General features: G+C 36.8%; 1 protein-coding gene across 14 annotated transcripts in view; it reads left to right on the forward strand.

Annotated features, from left to right (window-relative positions):
* LOC103704603 (dol-P-Man:Man(7)GlcNAc(2)-PP-Dol alpha-1,6-mannosyltransferase) overlaps positions 1 to 21,008 on the forward strand; it is a 35,466-nt gene extending 14,458 nt beyond the window's left edge. For 10 of the 14 annotated variants that reach the window (XR_005511910.1, XR_005511911.1, XR_005511912.1 and 7 more), the window contains 13 exons: positions 3,200 to 3,271; positions 4,545 to 4,608; positions 4,724 to 4,827; positions 10,701 to 10,772; positions 12,256 to 12,342; positions 12,434 to 12,501; positions 14,605 to 14,673; positions 14,746 to 14,828; positions 15,974 to 16,070; positions 18,518 to 18,583; positions 19,545 to 19,857; positions 20,091 to 20,184; positions 20,433 to 21,008. Coding sequence is in view for 4 of the 14 variants with exons in the window: in XM_039126504.1 (XP_038982432.1) it covers positions 3,200 to 3,271; positions 4,545 to 4,608; positions 4,724 to 4,827; positions 10,701 to 10,772; positions 12,256 to 12,342; positions 12,434 to 12,501; positions 14,605 to 14,673; positions 14,746 to 14,828; positions 15,974 to 16,070; positions 18,518 to 18,583; positions 20,091 to 20,184; positions 20,433 to 20,513 (957 nt within the window). In the remaining 10 variants the exon portion in view is untranslated. Of the gene's footprint in view, positions 1 to 3,199; positions 3,272 to 4,544; positions 4,609 to 4,723; positions 4,828 to 10,700; positions 10,773 to 12,255; positions 12,343 to 12,433; positions 12,502 to 14,604; positions 14,674 to 14,745; positions 14,829 to 15,973; positions 16,071 to 18,517; positions 18,584 to 19,544; positions 19,858 to 20,090; positions 20,185 to 20,328 lie in introns of all 14 variants that reach the window. The other 4 variants (XM_039126504.1, XM_008787958.4, XM_008787959.4 and 1 more) reach the window with 2 other exon arrangements.
* The last annotated feature ends 2,917 nt before the right edge of the window (positions 21,009 to 23,925 follow it).

Genomic DNA, 23,925 nt, shown 5'->3' on the forward strand with positions numbered 1-23,925 from the left:
GAATAAAAAATTTTGTGGGAAAGTGATAGGATGGTCTGATCATATTAGCGATGTGCCAATATTGATGCTAAAGAGGTGAGAAAGGATTTGGAAAAGTTTGCATGAATACTAGATGTTAAATTTGATGCTAATGAATAGCCCTCTGTAAGTGCTGGTGACAGGTCTTGTTAAATATGATTTTCCTTGTATGCATAGTCATGTTTTATATTAATGAATTGTATGTCCTTTGTACTATTCCTTGCAAGTGATGTTGAAGATTGCATGATGCTGATGAGTGTTTTAGACTTTAGAACTTGTAAGGGTTGATGTCAGGTTGACAGTCATGGACTTCTTGCTCATTTTTTTGTGGATCATCTTTTCAAGGATTCCAGTGCTGCAAGTGCCATGCCTATACCAGATGTGTCGTGCCAGCAGGTGCAAGCATGGTATAGTTGCTATATGACTTGACTGGCATGGTACTGCACTGTATCATGCTGGTCTATGACCAGCATAAGTAGGGCTACTGGTTCTTTAACCTTTTGCTGTTAGGAATGTTAACAGTTTCTTTTCTAATTTTTGAAGCGGTTAACTTGATGACATAATTGTTTCTCATCATGAAGCAGATGTACAGCTATTTCTCAGTTAGAATGGATGTAAAATTGGTGATTACAGGTTTTGCATTCACAATTTTTTTTTGCATTCTTCGTGTTATATAAAGTATAAGTTTGAGAAGAAACCAAAACGTATATTCCATTATAAGATGCAACAATCTCAGTTAGGAGAATCGGTAGTGAAAACTAATAATAAACTTTTGGTACCTAAAGCAATGAATACATTCTTATTTTTTCAGTTCTTCCTACGTTTCTTTTATACCCTTTTTTTTCTCCTCATATCATAAGACTAGTCCAAAATATTTTTTGGAAAAAAGAAAAACTTATGAAAGCTTTTACATGTTTAATACAATTGAATGAATTGATTTAATTAATTTGAATTTTCTGCTCAAAATGTAAGAATAGTTCTCAGAATAATATTTTTCTGCATTTACTTATTAGAGCATATATTTACATAATAAGATGCATCCATAGTTTGCCGTATCGCCCATACAGGATGTACTGGACCGTATCAGGAGAAAACTGGTACGAAATTTAACTTCAAGTTGGTACAAGCTCCGTACCATCTTGTACTGAGGCGTATCATCTCGTACCGAAGTGTATCGACATGTACCGTAGTGTATCGTTCCATACCGTCTTGTATCGACTTATATTGAGGTGTACTGATATAAAAATTGAGAGAAATGGTTAGAGAGTTGTTTCGGTATAGAGGTGTATTGTACCACACCGAATCAATAAGGTATCAATACGGTACCTGGTACTGAGATTGCGGACCTTGGATGCAACAATCTTAGTTGGAAGAATATGAAAGTCAAGTGCCAGTTGCAAATTGACCTTAAACATGATATTAGCATAAGCAATGAGAAAGAGCTAGGATATAGTTTAAGACAAGTTTTTATTAGTTGTTCAATGCTAAAGGGAGTGGATCAAGGTCCGCCATACCGGTATCGGTCGGCGTACTGGTGGTGGCCCAGACCAGTACGTATCGATCCGCACCGGTCCCGTACCGGTACGATAGTCGTACCGGCCGATTTTTCAATGAAAAGCTTCCGGTACCGGATCCCACGCTGATCCGGTACCGGTTCCTGTTTGGACCAGTTTGTACCGGCCCATAAGGGCTGGTACGGACCGGTACGGCATACCCTGGAGTGGATACCCTTCTAGTTTGCTAGTTATTTTTGCTTTTTTGGCTTTTCAACTTCTTTTCATTCTTAATATTTTGTATGACCTTAATTAACCATAGCATATATGTGTCCATTAAATAAAAAGGTTGTTTGAAATAATGGCAGTAACATTCCTAGGATAATTTTGATTTCAAGAATTTAATTCTTGGTGTATATTGGTGCATATCAGCCATATTGTATCAAGACATGGTATGTACCTCACTTTTGTTGTGCCGGCAGTCTTGCCTTGTGCTGGTATAGTACCACACCTTTGTAAAGTATGTATGTAAATGCGTACGAAAATATGAAAATAGCAATTCTTTTGAAGCGCCAAGTGTTGTTTAGGGTCCTTTTAGGCGAGACGCATTGGAGAGTAAGATATAAAACTATTCTTTCCAGACTTTTGGGTCTTAACAAGGTTTGGTATAATATTTATGAGATCTTAAGATTTTAGAAAAATTTTAGCAGTTAAGAGTTCAATTTTTACCTACCACAAGAAATTTAAAATTTGTAATGAATTGAAGAAATCAACTTTTATTCGTAAGGAATTTCAATCTATGAACATTTTTATTGAACTTTATTGGGTGGTTGTTCTTTACGTATGTGTAATACCTTGAGTAAATGGAAAATAAAAAGAATAACATGATATTTACTCTTCTTTTTTATTTAGATAAAAAGAATAGAATGATGTTTGTTAGGATTTATTTTTTGAAAATCGAGCATAAATGATGGAAAATTGAAGAAATTAGGTAAGACTGTAAGAGTCATCTTGAATTGCAGTACAGTACAATCTTCGGTGATTATACTGCTGATTTCTAATAACCTACTTGCATTTCGAGTGTTAATATGCATAAGTTTTCAATGTTATATGAATTATGTATTAAACTTGCAATAAAAAACTTTAACGCACAACGATTAGGATGGCCAGGAAACTTAAATCAACATACGTACCATATTATGCTAAAACATAACATTAAAACAATAAAATATGGAGGAGAGAGAGAGTGCAAAAAAGAATTTTGTGGCTGAAATAGGTTGTACCAGGGGTGTATCTGCTGTACAAGAGCATCCTGTACCACCGGCCATTAACACCTTCATGGCTGATCTTAAGCCAGGATGAGAGATCTGGAGGGTTGATGTTAGGTTGACAGCCATTCATAGAAAATATGTCAAACTTTGATATTGATGGCCCCAAATATTAGAATAAGACTTGATGGTTGTGGTTATGGTATATGATATGATATGGACAAGCAGATTAATCCTTGAAATGAAACTTTTCAAGATGAAAAGAGACAGTTGAATTTTTTATTCAAGTAATTTGCTATGCATGGATGCCTCGCACATGCATTCTATGTAAATTTTAATCAAATTAGTGGTTTAGTGGACTTGTCAGATTGATCTCTTCATCAAGGAACTATGTTAATATGTTTCAGTTTTTGCATGCAGACTTTTGCTACAATTGTATTTAGATGTGATACAATGCTTCTCTTTGCACCAATTGGCATTGAACTTTTGCTGGTATGTCCCTCTACATTTCTTTTCTCAGTTTTGAACATTCTACTAGGAAAGAAGGAAGCCAAATTGAATGAATTTGAGTGTTTGAGTTTATCTTTTTTTTTTTTTAATGCAGGAATCGCTGCATGTGCTTAATTATTTCAACCGATTTCTTAAATGTTGATCACCCATATGAACAGCTTTTTGAAAATTAGGATTGTCCTCATCAAGTACACTTGCTTATTTCTGGATTAGATGTTGACACATATGGACCTCTTTTAGAAAAGTAGGATTGTCCTCTTGATATACGCTTGCTTATTTTTTACCTCAGGAGGGAATTTAGATTTGTCATACGAAAGTTGTATGCCAACTAATTGAATGCATATTGTGAACGAGTCTATTAACTTTCAGATATTATGTAACATTTATGCTCTTTATATTTTCATATAAGCATGTAAATTTTCATCGGAAATGATTAGCATGATTAGCTTAAAAGCAAGATAAAGTGGTTAATAGAATCTTAAAGTTTTAGATTTTTGGAGTTTCCGTCTTTCTTTGTTCATTTATTTTCTACTTTCTCGGTAAATGGGAACTTATGGACCCACAACTGACATAGCTACATTATCACCTAAAGGGTCTCATAGTCTGAAGTGCTGCATGCACTCCCTGACAAGACATAAGAATGCCTAGTACCATGGTGATATGATATTTACTCATTTAGAAGTTCCTTATGATGCATAATGGTAGGAAGCAAATGGGTAATATTTGTCTCAATCAACTGTAATGTCATAGCAGCAGAAAAGACCAGGTGGTTTTTAATATGAAATGACATCAAATGTCATGAGACTGATTGTATTCACATTTGATATCTGAGATGAATAAAGAAAAAAATCCAGAACATTTACTAATCGGTGAACATTGGTAGAATGGCCTTTAGAAGTGTTGTATTGCCAAAAATGAAGCTATATCATTTCCCATGGGTCTGTTTACATTTCATTTCATATATCATTAGATGTGAGAGAATTTTCTTGCTGTAAACCTTCAAAGTTCAGAGCAGAATGAATGGTGTGACAAAGATTACTGTCTTATCAGCTCCTTTCGGATTGACTATTTTTCTCTTCATATTGGATTACTTAGATTTATTCATAACTCTGTCTGTCATATTGCTATTGTATTTGTTTTTCTTTCTTTTGGCTGTTGATTTCTTGTCTGTTGCTGTTGTTTGAAGTTGTGAAATTCTACAGTGTAGTATGTTTATTGAAATTCGAAGTTTCTGACTTAAGCAAATCTACAACAGAGCAAATCTATTTCACTATGGAAGGCGATGAAATGCTGCATAGCCGCTGCTCTTCTATCCATAGGTAAGTTTATTTCATAAAATGAGTTGAAAATTTTCCATCTTAGAAATTTACAGATGGTATATGCTCATTATTTTTTTCATTTTTGATATTTTCAATCATTTATTTCTCTTTCCAGGCTTTACAGTACTTCTTGATACAGTAATGTGGCAGAGAATCGTGTGGCCAGAACTGGAAGTTTTTTGGTTTAACTCCATTTTAAACCGGAGTTCAGAATGGGGTGTATCCTAAGAAAAGAATAACAAAAAGTTATAGCCAATTCTTCTAATAAAATTTCTCAAGAACTACCATATAAGCTATCAAATAATTATATTTTCCACTTCTATATGATTTCAATGTGTGCTACTTTATAATTTGATAATATACATGAACTTTCAAGTCCACGTTAGTGAGGGTGAGCCTTGGTGTAATAGTAAGGTTGCTCTATTTTGATTTGGAGTTTAATGGTTCAAAACATGAAAATAGCCTCACCACATGCATGGTTAAGGCTATATACATCTAATCCTCCCCAGACCTCGTAATGGTGAGAGCCTCATGCACTGGGCTACCCATACCATATCATATCTTTCAAGCCCATATTAGTGTTCGTAGCATGTTTATAGACAAGGATAAGGGACTGCATGTTAGGTGCTGAGGTATGTGCTTTTAGCATGTGTGCTAATTTTGTGCCTGCATTATGCAAGAATACATGTCTTGTGCATTTATGTTACTCTCTATAGCTGCTGATATCTTCAAATCCATTGAAACTCATATTGCTCAGAAGCATTGGTTCTAGTCAAATCCTACAATTTAGTCAATGTTTTTGGAATATCACATTGCCAATCTTTTGTTTGTACAGAAATAACTATTTTTTTATTATCAGAAAGAGTCTATCATTTCTTACTACGAAACACAATACGGATTTATCTATAAAAAAATTGATGTCCATATAGAAAGCTTTTCTCTTGAAAATTTTGTTGTCCGCTTCTGGGATGAACATGTCTAGTACTGATTTCGTTGTTTAATATATTGTGTGAAAGCATGGATAAACAATAAATTTTCATTATAATATATTACTACATTTATTGGCAATGATCACAGCATGGTGTTATCAAAATTTTCGGTTGCCATCATTTTGTTTACATGATGAAGAAAGAAAATATTTGAGGATCAGGCCATCTTATATCGTGCATGTATAGGTCGGGCTGGAATGGTTTACAAACAATTTTAACATGTACCAAAACTTGACCGGCAATAGCATAGATGTTTTCATCAGCCTTCATAAGATTATGTAGTTAACATACTATGACACTGGGTTCCTTTTTTTTCATTTGGCATATAGGGTATTTTTGTTTGCTTTCTTGCGGGAAATGGATGTTTCTGAACACTCTAACATGCTTTTTATCATAGCTAAAGGCTTATTTTGATTATTGATAAACAGATCTAAATATCTGTGCTACACTATCTAAGGAAGTCTAACCACATACAAATGAATTAATTCTGTATCGCAAGCAATAACAAAGAATAACAGCTAAGAATTTAGTGTATAATTTTTTAAAAAAATGCTTATTTAAACCAATAAGACAATATATGGGTGAGTAATCTATGTAATGAAGGGTACAAGCTGAAAAGGATGGTGCAAGTGCACATGGATATGCCTTCTGTTCATTTCTACATTGTATGTTAAGGGGCCTTCCAAAAGCAAGATAAGAACTTGAATTTGGTATAGGTAAAATTGCAAATTTGTTCGGGGAGAGGCAAAACTTGACCTTTTGGAATGAAGAAAATAGGATTGGATGGTTTGTCTTGTCATGGACTTAGAGATGAAAGAAAAAAAAAAGAAGAAATAAGAAATTGACAGATATTAGAGAGTATATAGTCACTAATGTGAGGAAACTGACACAATCATAAAGGTATATGTTTTTTTTTCTATTTTCAGTTGTTTAATAAGCTTGATTACATCCAAACTTCTATCTTAGGCTCGCTAATGTATGTATATGTATGTAGATGCACACCAGCTCCTTAAATGTACCAGCTGTTAGTCTGGTTGAAAAATGAGGAGGCAATAACATGACTGTACTTTATTTTGAAGATTATCTCAATGTTTAGGGCTGTTTGTCAAACATTAGATGACTAGTAATATATATTTCTGCTTGATTATTGCATACAATCAATGTGTACACTGATCTCGCATGATAAGTAGCCATATGACCTTGTGTGCAGCAAGAGCAACAACCCTGGACCCATGCATTGAAACCAGCAAGTTTAGATTATTTCTTTCTCGTTTAAGTGTTTGTGTATCCTTCCTTTCATGGTCTATCGAACTGGGCTGAACCGCCTGATTTGGGCAATGCCGAGCCGACCCGGTGCGAAACTTGCAGGAATGGAGCCATCAAGGAAAAAAGAGCTAGAGCGTGACATTGGTTGAGGGATAATCAAGTTGAAGCAGCACTTAGCTGTCTTCATTGTCTGCTTTATCCTACGAATTTTTGTAATATCCATCAATATGATATCGATACAATGTGCAGCACATGGGTTTCATAAATTATGTGACCGCCGCTCCATCAAGATCTCTCCGACGGTCTTATTTTGCGGCCCATTATCAGTGATGACCTGCATGACATTCTCCTCTGCTACTTGATCAATCATTTCCATCAGTTTGAGGATGTACGCGACGTTGTGCACCTGATCAGAAGCATCAACCGACTTGTGAAAGACAGTCTTGGTATCACAGTATGCTAGAAAATTGATGATGCTCTGTCTGGTAGGACTGGTCCAACCATCATATATCACGGTCAGTTCATATGTGAGCCACTTGCTCTTATAGAAGGCAATCTATTTCTAGCTCTTCGTTACTGTTAAGAAGCTCATCGTAGATGTTATTCGGGCCTGGAAGATTTACACCAGAACCAGCAACCTGTATGGCGGAAATGACAAACCTTTAGTACGTCTTGTTTGCCACATTTGTTGGGATGTCGCTGAAGTAAAACCAATATCCAATAGCTCGCCACCTATTCTTCTTTTTATCCTTCTTCAATAATGAGTCAAACCTCTGTTGCTTTAAATCTCTACTGGAAAAGGCATATGGATCTAAATCATGAGTATGAGGGCCCAAATAATGACTGAAGTGAAATCAGGATCCAATAGCTCACAGAATCGGAGCCTGACTCGTAGTACGAGGGCCCAAATTGAGCCTTATGCCTGGCTACCTCATCTTGCTGCCACTGATCATCTAGACTCGCCTGCATTGTGGCTTGAATCTGTGCCCCTCATCATCCAGAGCGGACGCCTCTTCTAACTCCTTGGAGTGATAGGAAGGTGGCTCTGCCACTCGGCGGTCCACCTCCGCTTTTTTCTTAAAAATTTTCTTATTCGTTGCTCTGAAATCAGCGAAGTACTTCTTCATCAGCTGCCGAACATTCTATGGGCATTTCCGGCACATAGATATGTCAGGATAACCACCAGCTAAGTATTGCTTCAATCTAGTTACTCCTTATTCCTTGAACTCTGTATTGCACCAGTAGTACTTCTAATAGTGCTGGCCCAAGAGCATTTGCCCATGATCCCAGCCAATGTCACGCTTTGGCTCCTTTTTTCTTAATGGCTTCATTTCTGGAGGTTTATCAAGTATGCCAGTTTACAATTATTTAAAAATAGCAAAATTTTGTTGCGACAAAAATAATATGTTTCTAATTTTATATTTTTTTAATTTTTATTTATTTTTTTAATCTAAAAATATATTTTTAATTTTAAAAAATTATATATAATTTAAAAATTAAAAATTTTTATGTCAGCATGTAGATCGTCTATAGATCTACATCATATAACAAAATGAGGCCCAATCAAAAATTTTGGCATGATCTTTTGTTATTTCGCAATTTTTGAGCTATTTTTTCAAGCCCTCCCTCCAAAAAAAGGAGGAAATAAGATAGGAGAGTGGAAACACATCTTATTTAGCGTTGGATCTTTCTTCTGATAGCTTGAATCGGTGTTGTTTTTGGTATATTTGGAAAGGAGAAGCGGCAGAGAGAGCCATTGCTTTCAAATGCTGTTGGGAAGGCCTTCTTGAGCTTTTTCCACATCCAAAGCATCAGGTGGCTCCACAGTGTCAACCCGGTTTGGAACCGAGTTGACTTGGTGTGAACCGGTTAGTTCGCACTTGAGTCTGCACCGAACTATCTGGTCGTTAAGGGACCAATTCCGGTCAGTTGGTAGAGTTTCGGGTATCGGCCGGAATCAAAATTATAAGGTGAACCGACTCGGTTTCGCATCAGGTCGGCTTGGCATTGCCCGAATCGGGTGGTTCAGTTCGGTTCGGCAGACCATGCTTACATCTATCATTTGACCCATCATACATGAAACTTGACAATGTATGCCTGACAGTATTCGGCAATATGTTCCCCTTTAGGTGAATTTACTGATTGCTTCTTTTCTTCTTTTTTTCTTTTTTTTAGTGCCTTGATTTCATTAGATGTGACCTTTGTTTCTGATCATGATTGGAGTGTCTCCTAAATGCAGACTTCCGAGATGGACAAAGGAAAAGGAACCTTAAAGAGGAAATACTTTGAAGGACATTAGGGGATTAAAAGAAATGAGTACATGTTGTTTGTACTTCCTAATAATAGTCAAACTATCATCTGGAACTGGTAAAAAAATATTAACACCTGTTTTTGGATCTCAGTGTGAGGCCATTGATTGGTTCCAATTTTGATTTGTAGAGGAATTTTCTTTTTTTTTTAAAAGAACACTTTCACTTTGACTTGGTGCATGCTACTAGATCATCGATACGAAGGGGAAGAATAGGTTATCATACTTGTGGTTCAGAGCTAGCTTTAGGTGCTAGCTTCTAATATTTGTTGAAGTATTTATAGATGGTAACGTCAAGGGAAGCATGGCAATTATGAGTGAATACTGACAGGATATGCATACCTTGGTCTTATGTAATCATGAGTATTGCAGAAGAATGAATGTGATAGATCCAGAGTTAAACTTCTCATTGGATTAACAGAAGGTTATGCACAAAGATCTTCCAAAAACTTTTCAAATGACAAGAAATGTGGGTTTCAGTGGATATAATATGTCGATGAGGTGTTTACAATATACCGTGGAAAAGAAAGCCCTATTAACAAGGCAACTTACTTTCAAAACATAGGTTTGCCAAACTGCCCGGTTCAGGCAGTATTGAACTAACCCGGTGCGAAACCGGGTTGGTTCGTCATTCATAATTGGTTCCAGCCCCTACCGGCCGGAAGCTGTCTTTTACCGCTTGGAACCGGCCGGTTCGGTGCCGTCGGTTTGCACCGTGTCACCCGGTTTTGAACCGGGTTGGGTATGGGCCACCTGCCACTGCCACGGTCCGATGCTGAATTGGTACGAACCGTATCGGGTACCGACCGGTACGGGTCCCGGTATCTGATTCGGCGGACCTTGTTCAAAACACTTCAATATTCGTTCAAAAAGCTTGGCATAACTTTAGGCAATTATCTTTTCCTCCTAGAGACTGTATTTTGCTGAGGGGTAGTAGAGAAGGACATCTGCAACAAGATCCTTTAATCGTGTAGGTAGAACAAGACTTGAATATGTATTGCTGGAGTTGACCTTCCTGAGTAGGAAATTAACATGGTAAGAAGTTCATGATGTCTTTGTGGGACATACCTAGTTCATTTGTGAATCATTGCCTATCTCAAATCAGTAACATTTGTAAGTTATAGTTGTGGACATCAGTACAAATCAGCATAGAGGGACTCTGTTTAATCAAACAAGAAGAGCTTCAGTTTTGTTGTGTTTCAGATATTCACACAACTTGAAAGGTTTCACTCATATCATAACTTGGAAAATCTTTCTACTAATACAAACAAGAAGAATATGTCTGCTACTTTTCTTACCCACAACCTTGAACTTTTGAAAAAGATATTTTTTTCTTGATTCTCTCCTCTTGTGTGCACCCACATTTATTTCATATGCTCATTAGTAGAGTAGAATATGAGGCATTCTATCTGGTCTGTATGTGCTCTCTCTTTCTCTCTCTTTTAAATACTCATTTGCTCATTATTCCATCTGATTACTTGTATGAATCCCTCTTTTAGTCGTTCTCTTTGATATTATCGTTGATTTAGACACATCCATTCCATTGGTACTTCACTTCGGCTCTTCCTCGCTCCTTGCTTGTAGCTTATCCTCTATGCGTGGTGAGTTGGAACTCGTCAATAATTACTGATGCACTTAATCTTGATTTATTCTTATAGTTACTTGCTCAGGTTAATTTTCAATAATGCTTTTTCATTTGGAATGATCAAGCTGCAAATTTTTGAACTCATGTCAGAGTCATGTGCCTATTTGATCATTTAGAACATAATTCTTTGGTAAGATTTTATTTGGAAAAGCTCTATTCTGGCATCATAGTCTATGGATTTTTAACAATACAAAGTTTTGTAAGAAAATAAGTGGGTAAAGAAGGTAATGAAATATTGATTTAGAGATTAATCCAGTATTCTCAGCAGAATTGGTTAAGTTTGTCAAACATTATCTCTCCATTTCTCTATTGTCTTTGTTTCCTTTAACTTGAACATCACTAACTTTGCTGGGTTTAGCGGAAACAAATAGTAAAGAAACTCATCTTAGACTCAACTAAGTGTGCAGAATGCCCTTGTGAAGGCAAGCACGAAATTAAACCTGGAGATGCTGTACTGACAAGCAACAAATTACCTGTTAGTTGTAAGGAAATGAAACAGACAACTTAGAAACATATGGAAGAAATTCTTGGCTTACTAGAATAAAATACGCAATATTCAATTGAATGATAGATTTAAATAGTGATAGGCATTTAATATTCAATTAAACTATAGGCCAAGGTCCGCTGTACCAGTACCGATCGGCGTATCGGTGGCGGCCTGGACCGGTACGAACCGGTGGCGGCCCGGACCGGTCCCGTACCGATTCTCCAACAATAAACTAGTCGGTACCGGATTCCACGTTGATCCGGTACCGGTCCCGGACCGGACCGGTACGTACCAGAACGGCAGACCATGTATAGGCATAGGCATTTAAATAGTCATGTGTCAGATTTTCATTAACTGATAAGATAATATCTTATGCTTGAAAGTATGCAAAATGTGATTCTTTTTAGTGCTAATTTTGAAATTGTAATTTTTGGTTAGTTTAGTGTGATATTATAAAACAATTACTACTTGCTGCATGGTATGCTATACCGACCCAAACCGGGCGGTACGGGGTATACCATACCGGTTCGGTACTGGTACTTAGTATGGATGGGGTACCGAGTGTCGATACATCAAAAAATTTTATACCATACCGTACCGACACTATGCTAGTGCGGCACCAGTACGGGGTCCGGTACCGAGACGGCAAACCTGAACTTGATGTATTGTTGAATTATTTTTTGGCTTAAGCAATAAAGACCCCCCCCCCCCCCCCCCCCCCCCCCCCCCCGCGCCAAAAAAAAAAAGAAAAAGAAAAAGAAAAAGAAAAAAATGACTGAAACTGTGGAAAGCAAAGTCCACTTGATCTGACCTATTTAAACCAAGTTTTAAATGTTGCATAGCATATATTTGTGTTTCTATTAGATCCATTATACAGAGAGGTACTTTGGCAATAGTATCAGCAAGTCATGCACCACTCTTTGTGGTTTAAGATTTTCGTTTTATGGTGCAGATAGGAATGCTGTTTGACAGAAGGATTTTGCGGTATATTGTTCCAGTTCTTTCATTTGTTTTACTTTACTCAAAACTTCCACACAAGGTCTCTTACATGTACCTGAACTTTTAAGTTGAGTTTTGGGGTTATTATTATATTGACTAGATACATATTTCTGCCTTTTCTAATTCCACAGGAGCTCCGCTTTATAATTAGTTCAGTTCCAGTTTTCAATGTATCAGCAGCAATTACAGCTAGCAGAATGTACGCATGATAGATTTTGTTTTTCTTGTTTTAGTTTCCCTGATGTTATTGTTTACAAAGCCTTGGAGGTAAATTGTGTACATGCTAGAATTCTCTAAGTTCTTTATCCTTTTTCTTTTTCGTTGCATAAACCAGTCTTACTATTAAATCTGTTTTCTAAATTGACATTTTTCAGTAATTCATGATAGTCTTGTTTGTCACATGTCTAATACACTTTGTTATCTTTTTGGTGCAAACTCCCGGTCTGGATGCAAAGGTGAAGGGTGGTTGTTACATTGGCAGCCATTTGTAGAACGAACCCACTTTATAAAAGATAATATGATCCAGAAGGATAGAACTTTTTGTTCGTAGTTAATTTTTTATTGTTTGATGCAAATATTATGTTGGTACTTATGCTTTTAAATATGTCACACTGGTGATGCTTTAACTTTTTACTTACATGTTCGTACGATTTACTTAATGAGAAAAAAACATGAAAAAAACATAGTTTGAAGTGCTCAGGCCGCTGAGGTTAAATATGGGAGCGCGATAGTGAGTACAAAAAAAAAGTCACAGTGAGTTTGTTGGTACAGCTGTGATGACCTACCCAGGCTGATTTAGACTTTAACTCTCTACTTTATGTGATTCATGATATGTGGGAATTACACTGTCCACCAAAATTGTAAGATAAGTTGTTTTTGATTTGGAGTAACATTGGAAAGTTTCGTTTGAAAATGTGCTTATTTGTTGTTAAGTTGGATACTTGGACATTTCGATTGCATGGCATGGCCATCTGTAAGATGAATTGAGTACTGATACACATTGGATATGGCTAGGTTACATTTCAGTACTTATTTCAAATATCCTATTTTTTGAAACTGAGAAGAGCTCTGAATACTTGATGAACTGGATATGTTTGGGGATGAGAGGGGGTTTCTTTGTTAAATTATTAAATCCTAATAAATGTTAATCTTTTAGGGATGAACATGATAGGTTAATTATAGAAGCTGCAATTTTGATGTTATTGTTGTTGAGCATGGGCTATCATCTATGGAGTTGGATAATGTCTAAGATGTTGCTTGGGGATATCGATATTATTGTATGTTATATGGACTAGGTTATTACGATAACCCATTATTTCTTATGGGTGGTTTTTCTACATCTGTGTAGAAGATTTTATATTTATTTAATGTTGTATCCCTGCCTATATCCTTTTTCTTTTCATGATTTGTCGTGTTGGTGTCCACTAAAAAAGATGTTGCTTATCCATGAATTAGAACCTATTCTGCATACCCATATAAGATGTACTTTAAAATGATTGTAAGTTCGTTAGTGGTTTGTGATTGTTTCTGTTGCACCTCATAAATATGCTATATTATAGATTAGACCCAATGCCATGAGACTGATTTTTTTTTTCATGTAGAAATATTGGGCAATGGTATTTCTAGTAGAATTGTAGTAGAGAAGTTTTCTAGATATTGCTAATGATACTCAATGTGAGCATCATTTTGGCCTTGACATGGAAAACTAAATGGCATTTGTCAAGAACCTTTCATGACAAATCCACTATTTTAGTAGATAATTTATGAACAAATGCTTTGTTTGGAGGTAAGATGGTTCATTTTGATCTGTCAGTTCCTTACATATGCAGAAAATTTTGCTCTAATTTGTTTCCTTCTAGCTATGCTATTCAAACCCTTTGGTTTCCCCCAAATTACTTACCTGATATTTGGAAATGGTTATGGTTTTGGACTTTTGACACTTGAGTGTGGTTCCTAAAAACAAATGCCTGACACTTGTACTCAAGTCCATATAACATAGCCTTTTCAGACATCTCAGGTTGCTAATTGTCGTCAATTCTTCACCAGATGATTTGCTTAAGTAAATCAATCATCTTTTTCAAATCTTGAATTACATACTGTGGCATCTCAAATAAAAAGATGGCATTCTTCCTTTCCATTAGTTTTAATCTGAATTTTGCTTGCAGAAACTTGCTGCATATAATTAATTTATTTGAGTATGTTATTTTCAATTAATAAATCTCAAGAGGGAGTTTTAAATCTATTTTCTATTTGTTAAATATAAATATTTGTGGGTGACAGATTGCACTTAAAAAAATTTCAGATATATCAATAGGAAGAAGAATGTTTGGAGGGAACTTTATGTTATGATGCTTGGGTCTTTGCTGGTCAGGTTGGATCTGTAGCCACTAAACATCATAAGAAACTTGTATGTTTATTGATGCTCATGTTATTATTCTTTTAGTCTAGGATGCTCTATCATGACCTTCATGGCATCATATGACAACTATCCAGGTGCTTATGCTTTAAATGCTCTACATGAAAAAGGTAAGTTCATGTTTGTGTATTTATTTTTCAGTCCATCTATCTTTAGTATCTTGTCATCTCTTGCAAATGAAGCATAACAATGTTTTACCTCTATATTTTTACCCGACATTAAAGTTGACAAAAGTTTTCATATTTTCTTCTTTATGATAACTTACTGATTTGATTGTCTCATTTCATTGTATAATTTTAACAAATTCGGAATGTCAGGGACCAAGCAGTTGCTAAAGGCCAGAGCTCAGGCTTTATGGACTTTCCATTTGTTAACTAAAAGCTTAAGTTGGTAGGGAATGGGCGAACAATGTATATTATGCTTAACACGCACCCCCCCCCCCCCTCCTCCTCTCCCCCCCTCTCCCCTTCCCCTTCCTAATTGAAGGGGATTGGAATTCTTGTAAACCTGGCTCCAATACCATGTTAAATAACCAAGTGAACCCAAAAGCTTGAGTTGTTGAGGAATGGGCCAACAATATATCAAGCTTAACACCTTTGAACATGGCTCATACCACACTATTAAGTTATAGCATGGCCATTCTTGCTCCAATGATAGATTGACCTTGTAGCTTATTATCATGCTACTTATTTTAATGTTTTACTGCATTATATATGTGAGTATTAATTTCCCATTTGACTCATCTTAGAATGGTGTGTCAAATATGAATGCAACTTTGCATATTAATTTCTTTTGTCTTCTTCTCGGATCATTAAGACTCTTTAAATTCTTATGAAATCTTGGAGGGTTTACTCTTTGGTTGCATGATCCTAAACTGCATGACCGAAAGAATAGATCTTCCCATGTGCCAACTAGGCTTTTAGTTCATAGTAAGCCCTTCTCTTGCTCAAAGTTGCCACGGTGAGGAATTCTATACCAAATAACAGAGTTAACTTCAAGTCGAGAGATGTTTGTAGAACATTTCGTTGATCGTACTTCGACCCATAAAGTCCAACCATAAAGAAGGGATAGGACTTGTGGGCTAGCATTTTAGATTTTCACTGTCTCTTAAGTTTTTCACATTTGTTGACATGGTTTTTTTTGAAAAACAAATTAAAGAAAAGAATCACTTCCTATGTAGGATTGCATATCTATGTTTTAACTTTGTTCCTTGTATTTTTATCAGTAAAGATATTGATTGTCGTTATGTCTATAGGTGCTTCTAATTGTATGGCAGAGAAGTGGGTCCATATTGATGCCTTCACAGCAATGAATGGAGTCTCTCGTTTTTCTGAAAATAAGTACCCTTGGAGGTAGGGTTTTCTAGTTGCTTCACAAGTAATATTGGTGCATGCTATAAAAGAGAAACTTTGAGACCAACTATGATTGATATATCTGTGTAGTCTAGTTTGTTTTGAACATTGTAGTAATCATTCATTTCCCACTAGTTAAGTGTTGCAACTAAGTTCAGTTGAAAACTTGAAATTACATGACTTCTAAATGTTGTTTTAGAATTGCTTAATGTTGAAACATAAAGTAAAAAGCCTAATCTAGGTTCTTGGTTATGCACATGGAATGTGAAACCGTCGCGAGAGTCGTGCTAGCAGCAGATCAGGACAGTTCTGGCATTCAAAACAGTAAACCGGCAGGTGGGGGGAGAGGGAGAAGGAAAAAGAGGAAAAGAGAGGAGGGGGGGGGAGGAAAGGAGAGGGAGGGCCGCCGGAGGTCTCTGGAGGCGTAGGAGGGGCCCTAAAGGGCCAGAGGACAGGCTTTGCCATCTGAACTCTTGTTTCATTTGAAACAGGGGTCCATTGGGGCCCTTTTTTATTTTAAAATTTTTAAGTGAAGTCGGCAAGGGGTTTGCTGACAAAAAAAGGCCCTTTCATTTAAAATTTTCAAAATAAAAAAGGAAACCCCGACGAACCCCTGGGTACAGAAGGCGGAGCCCCTGCACCAGCCCTTCGAGGACCCTCCAGCACCATCCGGAGGGCCTTTGGCGGCCCTCCCTCCAGCACCCTAGTTTCTAACCTATTTTTATCTACACAACTCATAATCCTTCATTTTGCAAATAGTATTAAAAATTATTGCAAGGCATGTGGAGAAAACAAATTTAAATCAAGAGAATTAAAATGATAGCATTTAAAATGAAGTGTTGGACCATTGTAAGTTGCATCATCATTGGGTCTATACAGGATATCATGCCTTGTCGTGCTCTGGGCAGTGAATTGCATCAATGCTGATTGCATGTCATACATGGCAAAGCCATCAGAGGCTGGCATATCAGCAATGCCTCAGATGTCCGGATCTGGATGCAATGGTTGCTAGTTGGCCATCCAATCGCATCCCATTAGAGTAATTAGTGGAAAGGAGTAAAATTAGTTACACATAGGTATATGAAAAACACATTGGAGCTTTAGTGTGACATATTATCAGTATGTCATAATTCATGGCGTAAGAACAGAAGAGTACGAGTATTGACTACGTTGTATAGGGTGACCTGTACTTGTTTACAAAAAGAAGTAACAAAGAAACACCCTGTAATTAAGAACATGGAAGAATTAATCATATATGCAACTCGCATTTATTTGTTTAGTTTTCCTATGTTAGTTTATTACAGGGTTGACAAAGAGATGATATTCCAGTATTCAGTAGTTAGGGCTTTGTTTTCCGTTAGTATATAGGACCATGCCATATATTGCTAATATGAAAAATATGTGGCGTCATCTTATCATTCTCCTTGCTCCATTGTGTTTATGTAAACACACGCTAATATAGGATGTATGCCATGCAATCCGATTTCAAATGTGAAATATACGTGGTATCATCTTATCATGTGCCTTCATGATGTTTATATAGACACTTTGCACATGCATGCTCTCACACATTCTATACTTTGACAAACACAATGATATGCCTTTTCAGCGTCATGGCGATATTAACTTTGACGAACACATTGATATGCTTTTCCTGCATCATGACAATGGGTGGTCTCAAACTCTTGACTTACCTGAGTTATCTCATAAAGCAAGACTCAGTTCACTAAGTACAGTCATTTATGTTTACTTCTATTTCATTGTATGGTGCACTTGCAGAATTGTTTGTGGTAGCTCTCAATTGCTGTGCCTCTGTGGTCCATTACCAGTTCTTTGGTGTGTTTAGGTCATTGATGTCAAAAGAAATTCATTATATGCACAGGCTTTAAAAGGAAAAAATCTATCATTTCATAGACCTTACGTGGCTGCAGTTTATTAGTCTCCCTGAGCATACACCTACTGTTGTAGCTCCTCTCTCTAAGACCTTATGGTTTAGACACTAGAGAAATTACCTTGCATTTGGTAACTACCAAGACATCTTTAGAAAATAATCTCATATCATTGAAAATTAATAAAGGTGTGTTCATAGTTGTACAAATTTCTCATCCGTGCAATATTCTAAGAGATACAACCCATATGTGTTTTCAACTGATGCCTAGCTTTTATGCTAAATTTAGGGTTATGTGCATTTACATTTCAAAAGCAGTGCAGAAAAAACTTTTTCCTTTTTGTATCTAATTTGGGGCTTTGTTAGAGCCATCACTTGACATAGCAATACCTGGTCTCTCCGAGAGAGTTGATGATCCCTGATCACGCTCTTTGTTCACCATTTCCTTGAATTAGATACATGGCGGAGAAGCTTGGCTTCAGTGCTTTCTATTATATTCCTTCCGGCTATCTCTTTCATTTATATCTTTTATAACAATTGTTTCTTTTTGTGTAAATAGATACTCTAAAGAAGAAGGGATTGCCTTGGAAGAATATCGTTACAGAAATTTTACCTACCTGCTCAAGTAAGTTGCAACTCCTGCCTACGGGTTTTTCGGAGGCACTCAATATTATTTTCAAGAATAGAAACTGGTTTTGTAGTTTGTACCGTAGGGTGTCCTTAACTAGGCTATCCGCATGAAAACAATCTGTTCAATGGTCTGATCCGGAGGCCCCTCTTGTTCCTTATTTCCTGTCTCATTTCTTTGTCCTCTTTTGCCAAAAAAAATGAGGACCAAAGGGAAAAAAGATGGATTGGTTCCTATTCTTGCAATTGTTGAGTTGAAAGACATTGTTTTTTTCTCTCTTCTAGTATTATAGCTTGTTCCTAATTATTGCCAAAATTGGATATAACAAGCAAAAAAAAATGCGAGGATGCATTGCTGCACATGCAAGTAAATTTGCAGTGTTTTTGCTTCACTCATGCTGTGTTTTATAGTCAAATTTTCCTCATGTTCAGTTAGATGATGTTTTGCATTTATGGTACATTGAATCTTTTGTTAGTCTGCAGTTAAAAAGCAATGCAATTATCTTTATGTTATGTTTTTGCAAGTTTTTTATAGGCTAGTTGTCTGTAATCAACACTTGTCCCCTCTCTTGTATGTTACCACTTTACATGGATAATAACAAGTCAAGAAGTTGCTTGTGTGACCATGAGAAATAAAGACAAGAAGAATAGGCATGTTTTTGATTCCGCACATATCCTAAATATATGTTAACAGGAGAGGAAATTCATCTTTTCTTTTTTATGCATGTGTCTATGCACATAATTCACTTATAGTGCGGTCAGAATGTTTCCACATGGTGGCCAAATGGCCTATACACAATTTGGCTATATGCACGGGAGAGAAGTCACAGATTATGTGGGACTTATAGTATCAATACATGATGGTTCTTGTTGCTTTTCTGGATTTGTTTAGTTGGTTAGATACCCAAAATACTCTTGAATTTCCCTACTCCATCAATGATATATATAGTTGGAAACAGTTTGGGTGGGCTTCACAAGACTGGCTCCAAAAACAGCACTCCTCTTCAAGAACACTTACCCAAGAGAGAGAAGAAGAGGAAGAAAAAGAAGGGAAAAAGCAATGTTTCCCCTTCCAGCCCCGGCCCCCAGATTGCACTAGTTCTCCTGCAAGGTGGGGGGGAACATATCGTATCACATGCTAGATGCTCCCGTTCTGTCATCAGTGAATATAGAAAGAAACGTCTTTTTCATGAATCACAGCTATCTACAAGTGCAAGTGCATTGCATATGCTAGACTCTTGTAAAGCCAGAGGGTTAATGGTCATGTCACCTGTAAGTTTTGAAACTCTGAGCACATGCAGTGGGTACTATAGCCATATGTTTGCGTGTATGACATAAAGGAGGGTGATGGGATTGGGGGGATGCATGCATGTCCTCATGTGCTGAAATGAATAGATATGTCAGTAAACTGTTGCTTATTTAAAGAATAAATTTAATGTCCATCAGATTATTCTTGTTATTTCTATATTCAAATTTATATCAATTTTCTTTGTTTCTTGGAATAGTGAACATCCTCACGTTGATGGTTTCAAGTGCTTATTTGTGGTGAATGGATTCTCCAAAGCCCGACTACAGACCAGCTTTCCACCAATTGTCTTGGTAGGAGTTGTCACCCTTTACAATATTTCAGTTTTGATTTCGAGGCTTTAGCAATTTTTATTGATTTCTAAGTTCCAGTTATATGTTAGGATAATAAATCTCGGAAAAGGTTGGCTTAGATTGTGACTGTTGTGGTAGTTGCAGGCTAATTTGCTTAGTTCACTAAGCTGGGCAACATGTTCATAATTTTTTTTCTCTTCATTTGTGGATATCTCTGATCTGGACAAAGATCCTTGTTCTTGTTACAGTTAAAGGAGCCAAAAGTATTTGTTCATGGGAATGCAAGAGACCAAGATATTATTCTGTCAGACTGGCCGGGTTGTCCATAGGGTTGTGTCAAGGAATCATATCTTGCTGATATAGAAAAACTCGCCATTCTGCGAAGCAATTGCACAAGCATGAGGTAGTTGAGAACAGCAAATTGCAAGGCAATAATTTGTGTTGTTCATCCCGAGTGAATGAATTGCCCATACAAATTAGCACTCATAAGATACAATCTCCCAGATTTATCACTAAGGAGCATGCTGATTATTTGTTAACAGAATTGAATCATCGATGTTTTATAGTGAATATGCTTTTGGCTTAAAATATATGAAATTAGTTTGTATTATGTTCTGCAAATAACTTGTTTAATTACTTAAATAGACAGTTTCAATGAGGCAAAACAGTCTGAGAACTGTTCCTTCACATGCCAGTGTGACTCAAACCATCAATGCTTCTCCTTGATTTTAAGAAAGTCAAAGGATAATTGTCGTATTTGCAACTAGTGTATAGTTCTAAATTTATCGATGTTAAAGATGGGACACTTTTCCTTTTCTTCCTCACTTATGGGGGCAATAATCACCATAGTGATAGTAGTCTAAATTTACTGTTGGTTTTATAACTCTCGAATCATATGCATAAATTATGTATCCGTATGTCTGGCTCTCTTTAGGTAATCTGTGAACTGGCAGGCAATTAGCGATCCATTTAACATATGAGTATCAGGAGACGCACTTATTGTCTCAAGTGATTGACTGTTTCTTATCACAGATCTCTACTGCTTAAATTGTAGGTAAGAATTATGTTTATGCTTATGGTCACTGAAAATGAGGAACATCATTGTTTGCCTTAGATGTTGTTTTGGGTACTTGGTCTTGCAAAATTATTCCTGCATGCTCAAGTTGTGATTAACTGCTGTGTAGACCCTTCCAAGGTTTGTGATGATGTCGCCTGAGCTCTTCTATCCTTGCAAATATTGAGTATCTACTTTCTCATTGGAATAGTCAAACATGCCAGTGAAGAGATGTCTTACAATCAGTACTAGTCAATAAACATTCACTCTAGACATCTCCCAAGAGCATGGTTTGGTCCATGGCTCTTTACATATTGCTTGTGCACCTGCTTTCATTACCTTTTCATGAGACATCCCTGATTGCACAACCTTACAAGGTTTGACCAGCTTGGAAGCTGGTAAGATTTGTTGTAAACCTTGATATAAGATTCATATTTTATAGCAAGTTCACTGTACATGTGTATACTGCCCCGTATCCCGTGTACCTTACTATACTGGTACTGAACAGTGTTTTGGTATGGGATACAAATATGGTATCTGTACGGGGCTTAGTTACGGAGACTGCAAATCTTGTTATATGGAGTTCATAAAGTATTCCTGTAGTTCTGGTGTTTTTCCATGCATATAATACAGCTCCCTGTGGTAATGTATCTGCCTTAATTGTCCCTCCCCAAATCCCTGAAGAGGAAAGAACTGAAAAAGAAGAAATGACAACTTTTAGATCAGGCCATGGTTGTCAGGTATCTCCATCATCATTACAGTACTGTTCAGTTATCATCCTCCATGCGCATTATATTATGTTCTTTTCGTGTGTATAAATTCCGACGTAGTGATTTATTGAGTTTTTCCATAACTGATGAATAAGACATGAGCTGCCTAATTCAAATCTCCCATTAAAACTTGAATGCGAATGATATTTTGGTATTTCAGCAGTCCCTTGCTTTGTGTTCCGGGCTTTGTGGCGTATTAGTTCTCCAAAAGTACACGGACCCCGAAAAAAGAAGAACAAGCAGTAGTATGCGATGCATATCAAGAAAGCCTGTACGGATTGCTTCCTTACAAATAGTGGGTCATCTTCATCCGTTTGCTTTTTTGCTTATATGGAACCTTGTCAACACCAAGAACGTCTTGAGGTACAATGCAATAAGAATAAGAATTCGATTCCAGCTGTTCCATTTCATGGAATCTTTTACTCTTTCTGTGGCTCACCTGAAATTAATCGAGCATATGAACCAAGTTTACACTAGCTCAATTATATTCAAAACAAGCCCATTTGAGTTTTATTTCAAGCCAAGCTAATGCCAAGCTTGCGTTGCTTGGATCAGCTGACATCTGTATTTGGACCGATATTACCTTTCACCTTTTTTTCTAGTTGAGGAATAATGAAAGAGAGATTGTATAAATGAGCTTGAACCTTATCCGAGCTTGAACTGAGCTCAAATTATACATGATTGATGCTTCGCCAGAGTAGCTCAAATTTATTTTAGCTTGATTTAAGATAATCAGCTGATTAACATAGACTTGCTTTCACTTCATATTTGAGCATGGATGATTGTAGTATGGATGGTCATCTTTCTTTCAAAAAAAAATCAAGTTCAAATTATGCCCAATCAAATGATAGACAAGCCAAACCTGATACTTGAACTTGTCTTTAAAAATAATTTCGAGCTGCATAAGTTTGACCGGACTTAAGCTTCATAGGGCTTGGCTTGGTTGCATCCCTAGTCCCAATAGTTTATGCTTTGGAGCAATGGATGAATGCACCTCTCCCTTTTTTTAAACAACTGAAAAAACATGACCTTTTTTCATGTAACTTGGATATTTTTATCATTTTCTGGAGATTTTATCGGTAACCTAGCTAGCACGTCGAAGGCTCCAACTAAAAAAACTCATGAAAAATAACGCTCCTTCAAGGAGATCATAAACGAACGACTCCAAACCGTTGCCTGCTCTCCCACATCTATATGATGCATCAGCTTATCAGGGTTTATAGGAATTATGTTAGATTTTGCTCTTTAGATGCTGTTATTTTATTGCCGTCTAGATTGGCAAATGGGTCAACTAGGTAAGAAATTGGAAACATAGGACTCGGTTATTCAGTACAATTCTTCTTCGATGTTAAGGCACTGATTTCAATACATAAGATTCAAGCTTAGAAACTGGCTCGCGTCGAACAACTGAAAAATGAAAACTCCCCCATTATCAAGGTGAATTGTTAATTGTTGGCAGAAAACAAACCACTTCGGCGGGGGGGCGGGGGGAGCATCAAAGTGCCACGTGGCCCTGCATGATTGCATGGCCAGCCTCACAACTCACAAGGTGTTGACAAAAAGGATTGGGGGGTGTTCCCAGATCTCAATCTCCTGCGGGGCCTTCCGCTTTTCCCCCAGCGGAGCTATTGGCGCACCATAAAGAAGCACCAATCAGAGCCATTTTAATTTCTAATCAACCGTTGTCACTCCCAGCATAATAGTAGAAAAGTTCTACAGGAAAATCGTAGAGATAAGGGCATATTCCCCCATGATCCAAGATTTCTAGAGCCACCAGATACCATTGGATACCTGTGTTATTGTTTCACATTAACATGCCCTGTACCCTAAAAATAGGAGGAAAAAGCAAAGGAAGAAGAAAAAGAAGCCGTTTAAGATCCTGCACAAATCACAATAGAGAGATGTATTGCTTTCTTA

Source organism: Phoenix dactylifera, chromosome 5 (assembly GCF_009389715.1).
Source record: "Phoenix dactylifera cultivar Barhee BC4 chromosome 5, palm_55x_up_171113_PBpolish2nd_filt_p, whole genome shotgun sequence".
In the NCBI taxonomy this organism is placed as follows: Eukaryota; Viridiplantae; Streptophyta; class Magnoliopsida; order Arecales; family Arecaceae; genus Phoenix; species Phoenix dactylifera.